This window comes from Dromaius novaehollandiae, chromosome 3 (genome assembly GCF_036370855.1).
Source record: "Dromaius novaehollandiae isolate bDroNov1 chromosome 3, bDroNov1.hap1, whole genome shotgun sequence".
NCBI lineage: Eukaryota > Metazoa > Chordata > Aves > Casuariiformes > Dromaiidae > Dromaius > Dromaius novaehollandiae.
In genome coordinates, this window is record NC_088100.1 from 4,766,451 (window position 1) to 4,782,762 (window position 16,312).

A 16,312-nucleotide genomic window follows, 5' to 3' on the forward strand; every position below is an offset into this window, starting at 1 on the left:
ACTTGGACTTTGCTGCCCTTAAGAGCACCTGCCTTACTTGCAGAGAGAAGAAAAAAAAAAAAAGTCAGATGGTTAAAACACAACCATAAGCACATAGGAACCCAGTGAGATGAGAAATAGATAACAAAGGAAAAAATAAAAATCCATGTAAAAGTGGAGTTCATGAAACATTAACTGGATCCTGATTACTTTTTGATAAAATGATAAGTTGCACTAAAACTACGATGAGTTAGCATGTTGGAAGGCCCCATGACTTTCAGAAATGCAGTGAGAGTTCTCTGATTAGTTAGAATCCTTTGGACACCTGTGATCCTGGAGGGTCTACCACACTTTCCTCTTCTGTATATGGTATAGTCTATGGTCAGTATGGATTATGATCAACCAGATCACCAGGAGAGGTGAGATGATTAAAATTCTGAAAAGGACAGAGAAGAACTCTGTCAGAGCCCTGGGACAACAGAAGTAAAATATGTGGATCTATCTACAGTCTCAATTTTTCTGGGTGCTCCAAGCTGTTCATTGTTGTTGGATCCAGGAAGAATTTCTGGTTACCTCTCATCTAGTAGTTCTAGCTTCCAGATAAGGAGCTTTTCTCTTTGATTTAAACTTTCAAAGTCTCTTTTTTGATGGTGGTATTTGCAGTGCCATTTTAGAAACACCATTTATTTTTAGCTTTTTGTATTTCTCTACTTTAAAAGAATTCTTAATTTTTTTTTCTCCTCCAGTTTATAGCAGGAGGGATTGAGATTCAGAGATGTTAAGTGATTTGCTAAACATCATTAGCAGACTAGTATTGGAAGAAGAAAGAAAATGTTGAGCTTGATATCTCAGAGGTTTCTTTTCAGTTCCATGGCAGGGTAACTCCTTCATTTTAACCTATAAGCCAGCATTAAAGTGCAGATGGCATGCATTGAAAGTGCCCTGTTCTACTGCTGAACAAAGCTCTCGACTCCTGCTAAGGCTACAGAAAATTCACAAATTAGTCCATTGGACTTGTCCTGAATTCCATTGTACTCAGCTGTTCTTTGCTGGCAGGCTATTTTTGCTTTTTGTAGTAGAACCTGCTAAGTAATTATCTGCATAGGATTTTTCATTTTAGTTTCAACTTGCCTCTCCTCCTCTCTTCTCTTTTTCATATCTAATGATGGTGGTTTGTCAGTCTTGTCACTCATTTCAGGCAAGAAGCCTAAGGTTATCATTAGCTCATGGCTTCACTGCCTAGAGACAAAGCCCCAGACACTTCTGATGTCTCTTATCTTGCTTGTGGTAGGAGAGCTCCAATACATTCATTTCCCTTCTTTTCAGAACTAGTGAGAATGCCCATATTGAGTTCCCAAAGGATAAATCACTGCGGTTCATGAGATGACCATGTGTTAGTGATGATTACTGCTCAGCCTTGTAACAACAGTTAGTGCACAAGTGAATCTTACCACTGGACTGCATTCTCCAATATCTCCAATGCCTCTATTGTGTAGGTCTCGTCTTTCTCTGTGGGCTTAGAGTACCAACCTATTTGCAGTCACATAACATTCCTACTCAGCTACACAACTTCTGTGTATGAAGATGGAGTACTATGGATGTACTGAGAGCATTTTTTCATTTTTTATAATAGGATGAGTGTGTTTGAAAAGCTCATTGTTTCTGCATCCCCTTCAATTCATCTCTTGGCCTCCATCTGTTTGGTCTTTGCACTTTCCCAGCCACTTGATTTCTTTTAATTGATCATCTAAAGGATGGTTTTGGTTCACATGTTTAGGATACCCAAGTTAGGTGTTACATGTAGAGGCCAGCAAGTGAGCTGAGTGTTTCAGTCCTCACTATATCAATGTAGGTCTAGTCAATACAGCCAGTGGAGTCAGCGGGACTGGATAATATAGATACCTACTTCAGAGCAAATTGCTTTCTAGCTCCACTGACTGCACCGACTGTTCTTTGTTAGCTCGGACACCCAGGGAACTTGCGTGAAGGAACTTGTATGTAGGTATGTGAATCTCCTTAGGAGCAGGCTTCAATTACCTAAATATAGGGCACTTGTATCGTCTTGAGCGCACTCAGGTGTCCCACCTGGCCTACAGATTCTAGTTAAAAAGCCACTGCTCTCCCACTGATCTGAGTCTTGTATCTGCCAACCTACATGGTGGATCTGGATGCCCTAGGGTTCTCAGATGGCATTAGGCATGCATAATTAGGCAGCTGTATCCTCTCCCACATGTCTCACTTCTTATTCCGTGGACATTCATTTCTCATTCCCGGTTGCTGGCCCCAACTCCACAGCTGTCTGTCTGTTTTATCTCTTCCATTTGTTTGGCAGCATTATCTGCCAATCCACCCATCATCCACTCATGTGATGCCTCCTTGTTTGCAGCTACTTTTACAGGCTCCATCTTTGCAGAGTGTAGCCTGGACATCTGATGGAACAGCTGGAAAAGGAGAAGCCAACACTAGGTGACTATCCAGCTATGCACTGACCATGATTAAAAATTCTTCAGACTTTCTGGTGACAACACACTACAGTTTTGAAATAATTGGGCAGGAAGAACCCAAGAAGGTTTGGATTAAGGAAACACAAAGCTGATATTAGACGTGGTCACTGCAACATGCTTTAGCAAAGTCTATTTGCCAGTGGAAGGTGGGGATCTTATCTCAGAGATTTCCTTGCTCATATACAACAGCTGTTGCACCGTGTTGTGTTGTGAAGAAAGGAAAGGCTAAAAGGGAGGAAACACCCACTATTCTAGGAAAGAATGGAATGAGATTTGATATGGAAAAAGAAGAAAAAAACATGACAAAAACTATCAGGAAGAACATCTGGAATCAAACTGAAATGTGAAAACAATGGAAAATGCTTTTGAAATCCAAAAGCAAACTAGATCCAGGTTGCAGTCTAGAATAAGAGGAAATCCATGTAGAAAAGATACACCTCTTTCTCTGTTTTCTCATGTTTTGTTTTGTTTTTTTATTTTGTATTTTAAGATGATGGAGTATTATCCTCTCTAGTGGCTGGAGCTGATGAAGGAGTTTGAATCAGCTTAAGCCACTGCACTAACAGAACTGTGTGTCAGTTGAGGCACTTGCGCTTTACACATCTTCAGGAAAATATGTAATCAATGGTGACTTGATCAGCAGTGCAGGTTGTTTGTTATCCACAGGAATATCATATTTTTCTGGCTGCCAGCGCTGCACAGTGCATACGTTATGGTGACAGCATTCCCTGGAACGACATCAGCTCAACCTGCCCTTCACAGAAGTTCATGTCTGCAGTGAGGCCATTTGACTTGAAGTCAAACATCAGACTGACAGTGAAGGCACTAAATGACTGAGCAGTGCCTGTGCTGAAAATCCAGCTCCTAGGAAGCTGCATGCTTCTTACCTATGTGCCAGTAAATCAAACTCTGCCTGTGCTTAAGAAATGCCTCAGATTTCCAGAGTGGTCAAAGTGCTGCTCAGAAGCTCTGCCGAGACTGGCAAATAAGTGGCAAATCAGGACAGATGAGCAAACCCTTCAAATTCTAGATAAACTTTCTATGTGGAAAAGAGGATGTATGAGCTGTGATTTCATATGCTAGTTATTTCATATGGTGATGAAAGCTCTACTTTCTTTCTGTGTGCGCTGGCATTAGTACCTCCTCAACTTTCCTGCACGTCTCACTAGATGCTTCTGGCGACTTCTGGTCACACTTACCTTTTTCCTAGTTCTCTGCCAGTGGTGATTTATCATTTCACCTTGTGATCCATCAGGCCGCCCAGGTCAAATTGATGAGCCTTCAATTAGCAATAGGAGCATGAAGTGGGGACCATTTCTGTGCCTCTCACACACAGGACAGCCAATCTGACAGGTTGACATGCCTGTAAGACTAGTTCTCCACATGAAAGTGGGGCAAGTCACCTAAAGTTTTCATATCCAGAGTTCAAAGATGATAGGCATTTAAAGCCCAGATATTTCACATATGAACTGCAGAGATTATGATTGCTGCTTTAGGGCAACTTGGTAGTTTTATCAAAACAACTTATTACAGGAGTTGTGATTTCATGTGATAGTTATTTCGTATGGTGATGAAAGTTACCCAGCCTCAATGAATTGTTTGTTAACTACTTTGGATTTTGCTTTGAGTAAGCTGAGGTAGCTTCCTTTTCCATATCTTCATTTTCATGAGCCGCTGTGTAGGGCTGTATTTTGACTAAGCCAAAACACATATCTCAGACCTTACCTAGCTTGCTCCTTTCAGCTCATTTTTTCTTATTTTTAATTTGTTCTCCATTTACTCATACAGATTGCATTTCCTTTGCAAGACCTATCTTACTGGATTTTAACCATTCCCCACTTTCTCCCCCCAATTTCTCACTCCTAAATTATATCTGTCTTTGCTGGCCTTTCTCTTTATTTTTTCCCCATTTGTAGCAATCTATCTGCTTACTTCCAATATCTTCATAGTCCTTCAGATCACTCAAGAAGCACTGCATACCACAGGTCTTTCAAGAACAGATGAGAAATAGACCTGCTTGAGTAAAAGCGCCATTTCAGCTGATCCTCCTGTAATTTAAAGTGTGCCATATTCATGTTGTACCAGTATAGTTTGTTAATCAGAAAGTTTTGTGCTACTAAGTCAAATACCTTGGAGGAGCCAATTATATCAAAGCTATTATCTTTATCAACTAAACTTGTAATCTCATCAAAAGATGATAACAAGGAAATTTCACAGGACTAATTTTCTATAAAGCCATGTTGATTGGCATTAATTATATCATCCAGCTTTAATGATTTATTAATTGTGTTTCGGGTTGGACTTTCCATTTTTATTTATTTTTCCCCTGCAATCAATGTCAAGCTGACAGGCCTGTAATTAGCTGGGTCTCTTACTTTTATGTTTGTTTGAAATATTGGCAGAATATTAGCTTTCTTCAAGTGTTGTGACACATCATGAGTGATCCAAAACTTACTGAAAAGTCCACCTTTCAAAAGTTCAATGAGTTTCTGGGTCAACTTTTCTGTAGCACTTACATTCAAGTTATTTAAATATATTGATATAAAACTACTGTACTATTATTGTAAATAAGTAATTATTAGGATTATTTTTGTTCTAAGTATACTTAAAGAAAATGTAATTTTTCTGGTCATAGATATCTCCTGTGTTCTTGTGTCATATGCTATTTACAGTTTGCAGCCACTGAAGCATGTCTGTGACCATTATCTTCCCCTTTTTAGATTTTTTTGTGGGCTTAGTCTGACTGTGAGCTATTATGAGTAGTTTTATTATAGCTGTCTTCTTTTTTGTTCTGTTTATATTTTGGTTTTTTTTTGTGTGTGTGTGTGTGTGTGTGTGTGTATAGTTTGTTTTTTTTTTTTTTAACAAGAGTAACGTTCCCTAACCTATTCTTATGCTTTTCAGGGCTTAAAAATCACAGATTTAGATAAAAGTAGACCTATTTCTTTTTGAGAACTGATAACTTCCAATTCAAGCTTTTACAATTCACATTTCCAAGCATTTCTATCTGAGCATTAAGCCTAGAAAACTACCTTAAAAATGGCCTTAAAGTGAAAGCTGAGAGTTGGATATATCACATGGCTATTTTTTACTGACTTATCAGGAAGAAATAGTTAACACTTTGTATCTACCAGAAAAATAATAATACCAATAATAATTCGTAATGATAATTAATTAAAGCCCTCCTTAAAAGGATAGCATTGTGATTGAGAAAAGGTATTTGTGAATTACATTGTAATATCAATACAAAACTCTTCAAAGAATTTTGCAGAGTCTTTCTTGGGTCTTCAGTGCAGCTGATAATTTCATTGCAGGCTCATTCAGTGTTGGATATGTTTAGGCTGAGTACTTTAAACACAGGTTGCTGCGAGGGTGAAGTGGGGAGACAATCATTCTGCACACAAAACTAGACATGTCTCTTTACACAAGTCTTCTGCTGCTTTATCCAGATATTCATTTAACTTTGTCCAGTAGTGATGAAGGTGCTTACCACTAGTTTTCTGATCTGAAACTAGTATTTGGTTATGACCCAATTCCTGATGATATTCCATGCAAACCACAGTTATGGGAGTTTAAACAAGAAGGTCAAAGATGGATTAGATGGAAAACAGGTGATGAAGGGCTGAATTCCCTCCGTGTCCCCAGAGAAGATACCAGCTCGCTGGTGTGAGGCATATTAGATGGGGAGCCACAGGTCTTGTAGTGTTTGTCTTATACACATTTAAAAGCTTTACAGAGAATTTAAATATCCACAGATATCTGTCAGGCGCTGGTGAGGAGCAACACATTTATTATTGATTGCACTTCATTTAAAAATACTCTTAAGGAGGAATGTTTCTTTAGGATACAAAATCGTCTCTATTTTCCAAACTAGTAATTTTTCAATATTAAAAGACCATGACAGGCCAGCTAATTTTGTACAGATATGTATATATTTTTCAGTTCTACATCTGCTGCAGTTTTCTGTTGCATAATTGATTTAATCTCTAATTTTAAAGGAACGCTGAACTCTTTTACTGGACTCCGCATACATTTCTCCAGGGCAAAAACTGTCCTACTTTTTCCTGTCTAGTATCTGTTTAGTGCTGGGCCATTTTCTTCTGAAACTGTAAACTACCCTTGGTGAAATAAATGAAGTCACAGTTGGAATACAGGTTACTGTACAGACTTATCACCACAAGATAAGAGCAACGTGGCACACACCAAAACTTTCTGGAGTTTTTCTCTTCCCCTGCTCTATTAACATTTTTTGGTTGGTCTGAGACAGCATTTACTTATCCTGGCTGCAGAACTCATGATTATCTAGGAACTGGTGCAGTTATATATGAGCAGAGAGTAGAAGGGCAAAACAGGCTGAGGAGGGAAATGGTAGTTCAGAGATTGGGGAGCTGCAAGGGAATCAGCTGTCTTTCCACAGATTCCTCTTGTAACCTTGGGCAAACTCCTTTAGACTCCCATTTTTGGGGGTCTAAATTTGGATTCACTCTCCCCTCCCTCTTAATTTCAGCACTTGATGAAATGTTGGAGTTAACGTCTCTGTGGTGGGTTGTTGCTGTTTTTTTTTTTCTTTATTGCAGGTTCTTTTCAGCATCCTCTAGAAAGAAGTTTAAAATTACTGATACTTCTTCGGGCATCTGAGGGAATTTACTGTGATCGTCTGGAGGGAATAAATATTCACCCAGGAACTATTGGTATGAAACAAGAATTCACCTTTTTGTAGGAAACCGATCTTATGCTAAATCGGCTGCTGTTGAGCTTGTTACTATGTCATATAGGAAAACATCTAACAAAGGTACACATACTTTGGGGGATAAAGCTATCAATTACTTTTACAGTCTCCATTTTACCAGGTCAAATCCTGGAGATTTTGTGGAGATTTTTTCAGGAAAAAAATGACAGAAGTGAACAAGGGTTCTCCTGAATTAGCAGTGAGGTGTCAAATCCTGATATTCTTATATGAGAAACTGGAGAGGGCTTGAAAGGAGTCAAATATATGTGCATAGGTTTAGTCTTGACCTGTCCATGGTTAGGTTTTAGGTTTTAGATTTGTGAAAAGTAGCTGTCAAAGCAAAGGTGTTCAAACTAAAATCACTATCAAGTAGAGAGAAATACACACTTCCAGAGGGCATTTCATCTCACTTACCTTTGATCTCTCTCTCAGGATGAGACATATTTCCCTCAGAGTTTCCAGCCTAGGATGATGAGCTTAGACTCATATGACTCTTTTTAAACATCTGACTAAAGTTGGACAACTTATATCCAAGAGCTTACTGGTTGGATATGAATACCCAAATTTAAATACTTCCAAACATTTGGACCCATATTGATTGACAGCAGAAGGTTTAACTCTTACATCTCCTCATATGACCATGGTCAAAAGGATAAGTTAACTTTTGTGTGATTCATTTTTCATGGTTTAAAACATGTTTTAAACAATACTTAGGTATTACAAGACTTTATTCATTGGTGAACTTTTATAAAGACACTGTAGAAATTCAAAGTGTTATCAAGAGACATTGCCAGGATCTAGACTTGTAGAATATTAGAGCAATTCAGAGAAAGAAACTGAAATTACCAGTCTGTTTCTGATAGTGACATTGAGACACTGACCAGGAAATTCTAGCAAACAGCTAAATGGGATGCTTGGGAAGACAGGACAGAAAGCTAACTGACAAAGGAAATGTATTCTGAGTTTTTCTTTTTTTTTAATATATTTAGGAAATAAAATATAACTGTAACTAGAAATTTGGTTTCTTATGATTTTAGGGGCTAGAAAATCAGATAGATGAGTTACTGCAGTTTAGCACGGTATCATGAGAGAAATGAAACTTCTCAACTGTTCACATCATCTTCTTAAACCACAGCAAATGCAAGATCATTCAACTTATTTTAAACCTCTTTCTTTATGGGATAATCTGAGTCAAATTACCCATGTTTGCCACAGAATACAAGGATATGCTTTGATAGATACTATGCTGAGCATTTGCATGAGGAGATGTTAAGTTATGGTTCTAGTTTAATATTACATTTTAAAATATTTCTACTTAACATGTATGACTATGTCCAACATGAGATATAGAAAACAAAATATTTTCAATGCACCATTTCATAGAAGTGTTGTGAGAACAAGCTGAAAATTTTTCAATAATCAAAAGGCAGTTACTATCAAAATAAATATTTTTAATTAGAAATTTCCATTTCAATCAACTTTTTGTGTAATTTTTGCCAAGAAAATATTTATAAATATTGAACTACTTCCTTTCTTGGCTTTGCATTTAATGGCCATTCTACTTTACTAATGACTCTTTTCTAGTTCACTTTCTATTTCAAATGGAAACTATGTGGTGTTCTTACATGTTTCATAAAACATAGAGACATGTTTTAACATACATAAAGTTTTTGTTACATTTAATTATGAGTTCAGTTCAGCTGAAGTCTTTCTCTTTCCTAACCTTTGACCTCCTGTTTCTGTTTGTTCCAGGGGTTTATGGAAAGGTGCAAATTCATAGTGCTTATCCTGGGAGGTCTTGGACACACTTGGGAACTAACATTGCACCTGGCAATGAAAGGTGGTATTTTGCCCAAAATATGCCTCCAGATACCAAGTTTGGACTCCTGTGCTTATGATTGATATTAGTATTGCCATTTTCCTTTGTGATAGACATTGTTTAATCTATGGCTAGGCAGAAAAAAAAATTACCATGTTACGTCTTGCAAGAAAATTATACCAGTTTTAGATTCATTTTAGTTCTAAAGTTAATGAAGTTAAGATATTCTGCCTTCATTCTATTCTTCCTTCCTCTGTCATCCTGTCCTTCCTTCCTCCCTCCTTCCCTTCTTCCCTGTCTTCTCCCTCTCCATTTCACTTTTAAAGGAAAAGATGCATTCCAAAATGGCTGATATCTTGGTGACTAGGATATTCATTTTGGTTTAAGAGACCTGTATTTAAATGTCATCTCTGATTTAAGCAGAACTCAGATGAACAGTGCTTTAAGAAGTGGCCTCTGGAGTGAACATCTTAATCTCTCCTGTTAGAGTCTTCTTATATATATATTTGTGTGTATATATACATATATATACGTATATATATGTAATTAAATATTAATTGGCTCAAAGAAAGTAAGGCTAATTGTATAACCTGGAGAGTTAGGTATTTGTCTGGGATATGAGGCTGTCAAAGTAAACACACGTTTTCATTTAACAAGTGGCCAAAATAGCATAAAACACTACCTTCCTCTCCTCTGTTGCTCTCGCTCTGTAAGCTGCTGTGGCCCCTGCAGTGACACAACGACATGAGCAACCACCTCTGTCTAGGCTCAGCCTGAACTGCCTCTTAAGGCAGGTTAAGTGGAGTTGTCACAGCCACTTGTTAAACGAACGCATTTCTATGACCTGATGTTCAAACCATTCACATGAATCGCAGAATGTGTCTGCATGCGGGTCTCTCCTGAAAGTGCCCTGACCACCGCTAGCAGGTTTTGATACCTCCGCCGCTGGAGCTCTCATTCTTGATTCTGTCTTACATGAAATTTTCATTGCCCTTTGCTGTAATTCTGACAAATACTTCATTTTTAACAGAAAGGCATGTATTCAAAGAAAAAAAATCAAACAAACATGCCTAACAAAAACTGGTTGGAAGAGTTCCCTTATAGGCAGAGGTGAAATGTGGGTGCTTAGCTGAGGAAGTGTTTATAAACCCATTGGAGAGATGGGGAATGGGGACAAAAAGACCTCACAGGCAGGATTCATTTGTTGGTAGCTCTCCCAAAGTTGAGTGTCCAGTGTAAATAAATTGTTTAGGATTCCTGTGTAGTCCATGGAGAGACAGATACTTCCAGATGATGATTCAAATGATGCAACATCAGAATCACCCCCTGGAAATTCTTCTGTTTCACTTGATTAGGATGGGAGTTTAGGGTAAGTAGATTGTTGACTGAAGCATGCCAGCTAAATGCTTGGATGAAATGGATCCAGGCTACTACTGGCCTGCTGCCCAGATGTTTTATATGAAATATCATGAGGTGTTGAGATACAAGTATTTGGAGTTCATTCATCTACATTAAACTGGGCAACAACAGTTGTTTCCTTCGAAAAAAAGATTTTTTTTCCAGACCTACTAATAACCAGATCGGAGTTAATGTGGTTAAACACAGGAAACAGGCAAGTCAGTGCTAGAATATGAAAGCTAAAGGAAATGTTTTTTTTTTTTTTTTTTTTATTGACTGAGAGAAGCAGTTGTATCTTTCTAAGTGTTCCGAGATGCGTTTCAATTTTCCAACATGAATCATCAAATGAGTCAGAGAAGGACTGATCCTTTCAAAAAGAATTACTTATTTACGCAGGGGGACAGCATTGAAAATCTAAATTAGTATTTTATCAGATCAGCAACTTAGATGGTGTCTCATACAAACCATGCTTTCTTCTGCAGTTCCTTTTACTAGACTTTGAAATGCAGGCGTCAAGGGAGGCAAGTTTGATACGTTCACAAGAGGTGAATTTTTATTGGATTGTATACCTGGGCCTAGATTTAAGATTTAACTGCTGATGTGGCTGCGTGTAAAGTGTCAAAGTCCAAAACATACACCACAAGCTGACTCATTCTCTGAATTTATTTAATTGTCTATTACCTCAGCAATTAGCTGAGGAGATCATCACCTGGCAAGAACCAGCCACCTTGTAACAGTACCCTTTGGGTATTTACCAGGTATATATAAATACTGATTGTAATCCATTTTGCTTTCGCTAAATGCTTTTACTTTCTCTGTATAAAGCCAAAAGCTTTGAATGCAAAGGGAGGGATTCTGTTCAGGATTAAAACACATAAACTTAGGTGTCTGTGCAAAGTGTTTAAAGAGGTATCTAAGCTCCCATTTGAGTCACTGGAGTCCAAGTCACTGGAGCCCAGAGGGCAATACAGCTGCTAAAGGAAGGAATCAGGTACCGAAACAGCCTCTGGGCTCATCTGAGATGCCCTGGCTTCCATGGCCTCCACACGTCTCTCCAGAAATGCGTCTCCTATAAGTCTTGTCATATCTGCCAGTCCATGTCTTGGCTATCCTGGTTCATCTCAAATAGCAATAGGTGCCCATATTTAGGCAATCACATCCTGCTCTATGTGACTAATTCAATGGTTTGAATTGCTTTTGCCCTCTCCTGACAGTATCATTAGCTATAGTGGAAGCTTAAAGAATGGAACAGTGGAAGCTTTGGTGTCGAAGTCCAGAGCTGACTTTCACCCTGCAGAAAAAAAGCCATCCATCTAAAGGCAGAAGATCAATTCAGTTTTATAGATATAGGTGTCTAGCGTTGAGTGATTTGGAGCATCTGAGTCATCCATGACACACTGGCAAATATGATATAACACCTACAAAAACATGGACTTTTCAGACCAGTAGCAGGAGGCCAAGTAGGATGTTCCCGGCTCCTAAAATGGTATGACATGTCCTTGTCAGGCAACTTGCTTGAGCCCTACAGCTCTACACTGGAACCAGATACATTGTTTTACCCTTATTAGTGGAGTGAAACAGGCATTTCAGGGTGAATTTCATCCTATCTAGTTTGAATGCAGTAAACCCTAAGGGATTTTTCCTAGAGCACACCCTGCAGCTTGTTTTTGAGATCTGTCTTGGCAAGATTATTGTTTTCTTTATAGGAAACCTGTGAGCATAATTCTCTCATAATGTAATGACATCAAATTTAATATCTGTGCTTTGCAGAATTTTGGTGGAGAATGAAGTGGACTGGAATCATGGTGGGCATATTGTGATCAGCTCTTCCTCTTATGAAGCCCACCAAGCTGAAGTAGTTACACTTAAAGAAGTAAATGGTCATAGCATCAGGATTCATGAACGCCTTCTCCACAGACATATTGGTAAGAAATGTTTTGCCATCTGAGAGCATTTTCTTCTGAGTTCTTTCTTCTTCTGATCAGCCAATCTGTATTGCTTTGCACTGACCTTCCATTTCATATATCTCCAAGATCAATTCTACTTTGTTGATATATCTTTGTTTCTTTTGCTGTATGCTTTTTCTTGTTTTGATACTGCAATGTGATGTTCAAAATTTCACAGATAGGTGATTGTAGCACTAATTTCTTGGAATAAAATTAATTCAGTGATGAGAATTTTTGGAAAATTTCCTAACTTTTCATATGTATAATTACAACTGGTTAACATAGAGAGAAAATAATTAAAATTTTAATGTAAATTTTAAATGCAGACTTTTAGATCATTTATGCAATTTCTGTAGTGTGTCAAAACCAATGAAATTTTCACAAAACTTCCTTTTTCAAATTCCAGAAAATGAAGCTTTCATGAAATTTCAAAGGAAAAATTGTGATCACCTCTATAGCATGAAACTGATGTATTTGTAATCTAATGCATAAATGAAAATAAAATATGTATATAATGCACACAGAGAGGTACCTCTATCTGTTAATCTACTATAGCTCTATTTCCTGTACAGATTACATGACATGTGTATTTAAGTGTAAGAAGAGATTCACTATTGATAATTTATTTAATTTTATTATTGCAAATAAAAGAAATCTGTTACCATTTCTGTAGCAAGAAAAAATAATTATTATCAGTGATTTCAATTCCAAGGCTCTAAAGGCAGTAGGACTTTTTTTAATGCATGGTAATGTTTTTTTTCTCAGCTTTTATTGAAGCTGGTAGCCACAAAAGTTAGTGTGACAAATGAATAGGTTCAGGGGTATTATGAGTGTTTTTCATGGCTGTATCTATGCTACTAAACTAAACATCTCTTGGGACTAAGTCCTGTTCTGCAATCATCCATAGTGTTAAATTGGCAGCAGCCTCCCTGGCACAGTTTTGGTATGCCAACTAGCATTTTTCCAAAGAGTGTAGCTCAAAGGATAGCATGGGCTAGGCCTCATTTCCAGTAGTTAGGGCACAGTCTTCCTTTTTTTTGGAAGGGAGAGAAGAAACCTGCCAGTTGGCCTTGGACCCAGAGCACTTCTGGGCCTTTTTTGTTATCTAGTATAGATGTAGTCAGTGTATCCTGAGGTGAAATGATTACGTACATACTGAGCTCTACAGCAGTTGTAAGGCATAGCTGAGAAGAAAAGGAGACTGATGGAAGAACTAAGGGTGACTTAAATACTTGCATTCAGAAGAATACATGCTGCTCACTTACATTTCATCTCATCCTAAAGTAGATGTATAAAATGGATGATGAGTTGCACTGAAGAGTTGCTTATTGCTCTCCATTATACATAAAAAACACTTTGGATAGCTAGATCGGATCTGTATATGTCTAAAGTTACCTGAGATGAATTCTAACCTGCACAGTCGCTGCATAGGTGCAGAATATCTCCTGCACATATAGCTTAGAAAAATGAAATGTGAATCTATTCATTGATCTGGCATCTGCACACTGTAGGGAATAGATTTTGCACCTTCTTTTGTGAAGAACAAAATAAATTGGTAAAATCTAAGCTCTTGGTGAATATTTGATGGACAGGTGGCCTTTATGCTTTTGTGTTGATGCATGTAGACTGTGCTGGAGGAAAAACATACCTGAATGTCAGTGCAGATTCTGCAGAGATGCCGTGCACCAGCTGTCAGGCTCGATGTCCCCAGAAGCACTAGTTTATAGATATGATAGACATTTATCACTTTTTCTCTTTTGAAACTCCGCAGGGCGTCCCCATGACACAGAAGATGGTAGACACATCCCTTTGGCTGCAGAGGTTGGGCTTCTAACACGCAACGTGCAGATCAAGTCTGATGTGGCCTGTGCTGGGAGGATGATGGTGGGACGTTTTAGAGATTCCAGTGGAACAGAGTTTGAAGGTACTTGAGACTCACCTGTCCTCGTACAGCCAGTCCAATTCTGCCCAAGACAGGACCGTCCCAACAGTGTATGTATCTGCATGTGCTATACGATTCTCAACAAACTACAACGGTGCAACACGTATGAAGTACTGATAACATTCCATAAATAACACTGGAATATATTTAGGAATTGTTGTCCAGCGGCCGGTAGGGTGCTTTTTTCTTTTTCTTTTTTGCCCTAACTTTATACTTATTTATGAAGAAATGCCCATTACTGGCAATGCACTGACAAACATTGTCTGCTGTTATGTGCCTGTGTTGTGTCTAAACATGTGTCACTTTTGACCAGCTCTCAGGTAATACTGTAAGCTTCTGTCTCATTATAGTTATCTCATTGCAGGTGTCCTCCAACTCTTAAATATTGAATTTTTGAACTTTGGGCCCCCTCAGCTTTCTGCCATTGAATTCAGGAATATAACCCAAGGATCGTTGGTTGTCTCATCGAGCATTCACAGTACCTGCGGAGGTGGCATTAAAGCAGTCATGAGCAATGGGATCTTGTTGCATGAGAACATGGTGTTCAACACAGTTGGACCTGGCATTGATCTGGAAGGGCAAAATCATTCTCTCATCAGAAACCTTGTCATTCTGAGCAGGCAGCCAGAAGGGTTATTAAACTGGGTTGCTGGCATCAAGGTGAATCTTGTCATTGGTGTCTCCCTCCACGGCAATGTTGTGGCAGGATCTGAGCGGATTGCCTTCCATATCAGGGGTCAAGAGTGCTTGCTTGATGAAGATTATTGCAGTGAAAATGTGGCCCATTCAAGTCTCCATGGTGTTCATCTATACAGGGGAGACGGATTTCAGACCTGCACTAAAATCACAGGATTTCTATCCTACAGGAATTACGACTATGGTATCATGTTCCACCTTGGAAGCAGTGTCATTGTGGACAATGTGGTGCTGGTGGACAACACCATAGGTCTCATGTCAGTAGTGTACTGTCTATATGCTGAGCAGTGCCACACGGGGAGAAGATACATAGAACTTAGAAACTCTGTCATTGTCGCAACAAGCTCAACTTTCGACTGCATTAAGGACAGGATCCAACCTCTCTCAGCCGATCTAACTTCCAGGGATCGACCACCGTACTACCCCCGCAGAGGCCGTGTTGGGATTCTATGGCCTACATTTACCACCACGTTCAGCCAAAGGCCAGATGACCCATGGCACAAAATTGGGCATTGTCCAACGTTACCAGGACTCATGAAGCTAAAAGGTTGGTCTTCTACTTCTATTGGCCTGGCTATTCTGGTGAGGTTGTGTCTTGAATAGTGACATCTTTCCAATTAAACGTGGAGTTTTCTGCTTCCACAAATGGATATGGTGGGAAGATCCCAGCACCGATGAAATCAATAACAGAATTCTTCTTGAGTTCAATATGGTTAAAAAACTTATTACTTGGTATTTTTTCCTTCCTGAACTGGCTGCAGGGTAATTCTGTCACATGCTGCTTTGTACCTTTTCCCTCAAACACACCTCTTTTTCTGTACTACTATTTTTTATTCCGTTTGGTTCATTTCTCTCAGGTACTTCTCTCTCTAGCTAATAAATGTACCAAGTGTGAGAAGTGAATTAATACACTTTGTATAGAATTTGTACAGAGTGTAATGCCTACAGCTGCATAGAAACAGACAGTCATGACTTTTATTATTTTAAGGTGGTAACTTTAAGACAGTAAAAGAAGGGCACAAGTAAGTTCTGTATCCTGAGTCTCTGGTTGAAATGAAATTTACAGTTCCCAGAATAGTATTTGCATAATAGTAGAACCTAGGTAGATGGTTCCCATAGTAGGCTCTAAATACCACACAGTTTTTCATGTCTTTATACCTCACTGTGTCCCACTATTGTGAGAAACTGCATTATCTCCTTTCTACTGAAGAATAAAGGAGGTAGAGAAGACAAAAAGACTAGTCCAGGGTGTCATGGAAAACTTGTGGCAAAGCATGGATTTGAATTTAGGCCTCTCAA

The 16,312-nt window shown here is 38.6% G+C and overlaps 1 protein-coding gene across 7 annotated transcripts in view; it reads left to right on the forward strand.

Moving 5' to 3' along the window:
* PKHD1 (PKHD1 ciliary IPT domain containing fibrocystin/polyductin) overlaps nt 1-16,312 on the forward strand; it is a 272,244-nt gene that overhangs the window by 174,411 nt on the left and 81,521 nt on the right. For all 7 annotated transcript variants that reach the window (XR_010388155.1, XR_010388156.1, XR_010388154.1 and 4 more), the window contains 5 exons: nt 7,061-7,174; nt 8,965-9,052; nt 12,200-12,354; nt 14,147-14,299; nt 14,682-15,560. Coding sequence is in view for 4 of the 7 variants with exons in the window: in XM_064508296.1 (XP_064364366.1) it covers nt 7,061-7,174; nt 8,965-9,052; nt 12,200-12,354; nt 14,147-14,299; nt 14,682-15,560 (1,389 nt within the window). In the remaining 3 variants the exon portion in view is untranslated. The remainder of the gene's footprint in view (nt 1-7,060; nt 7,175-8,964; nt 9,053-12,199; nt 12,355-14,146; nt 14,300-14,681; nt 15,561-16,312) is intronic.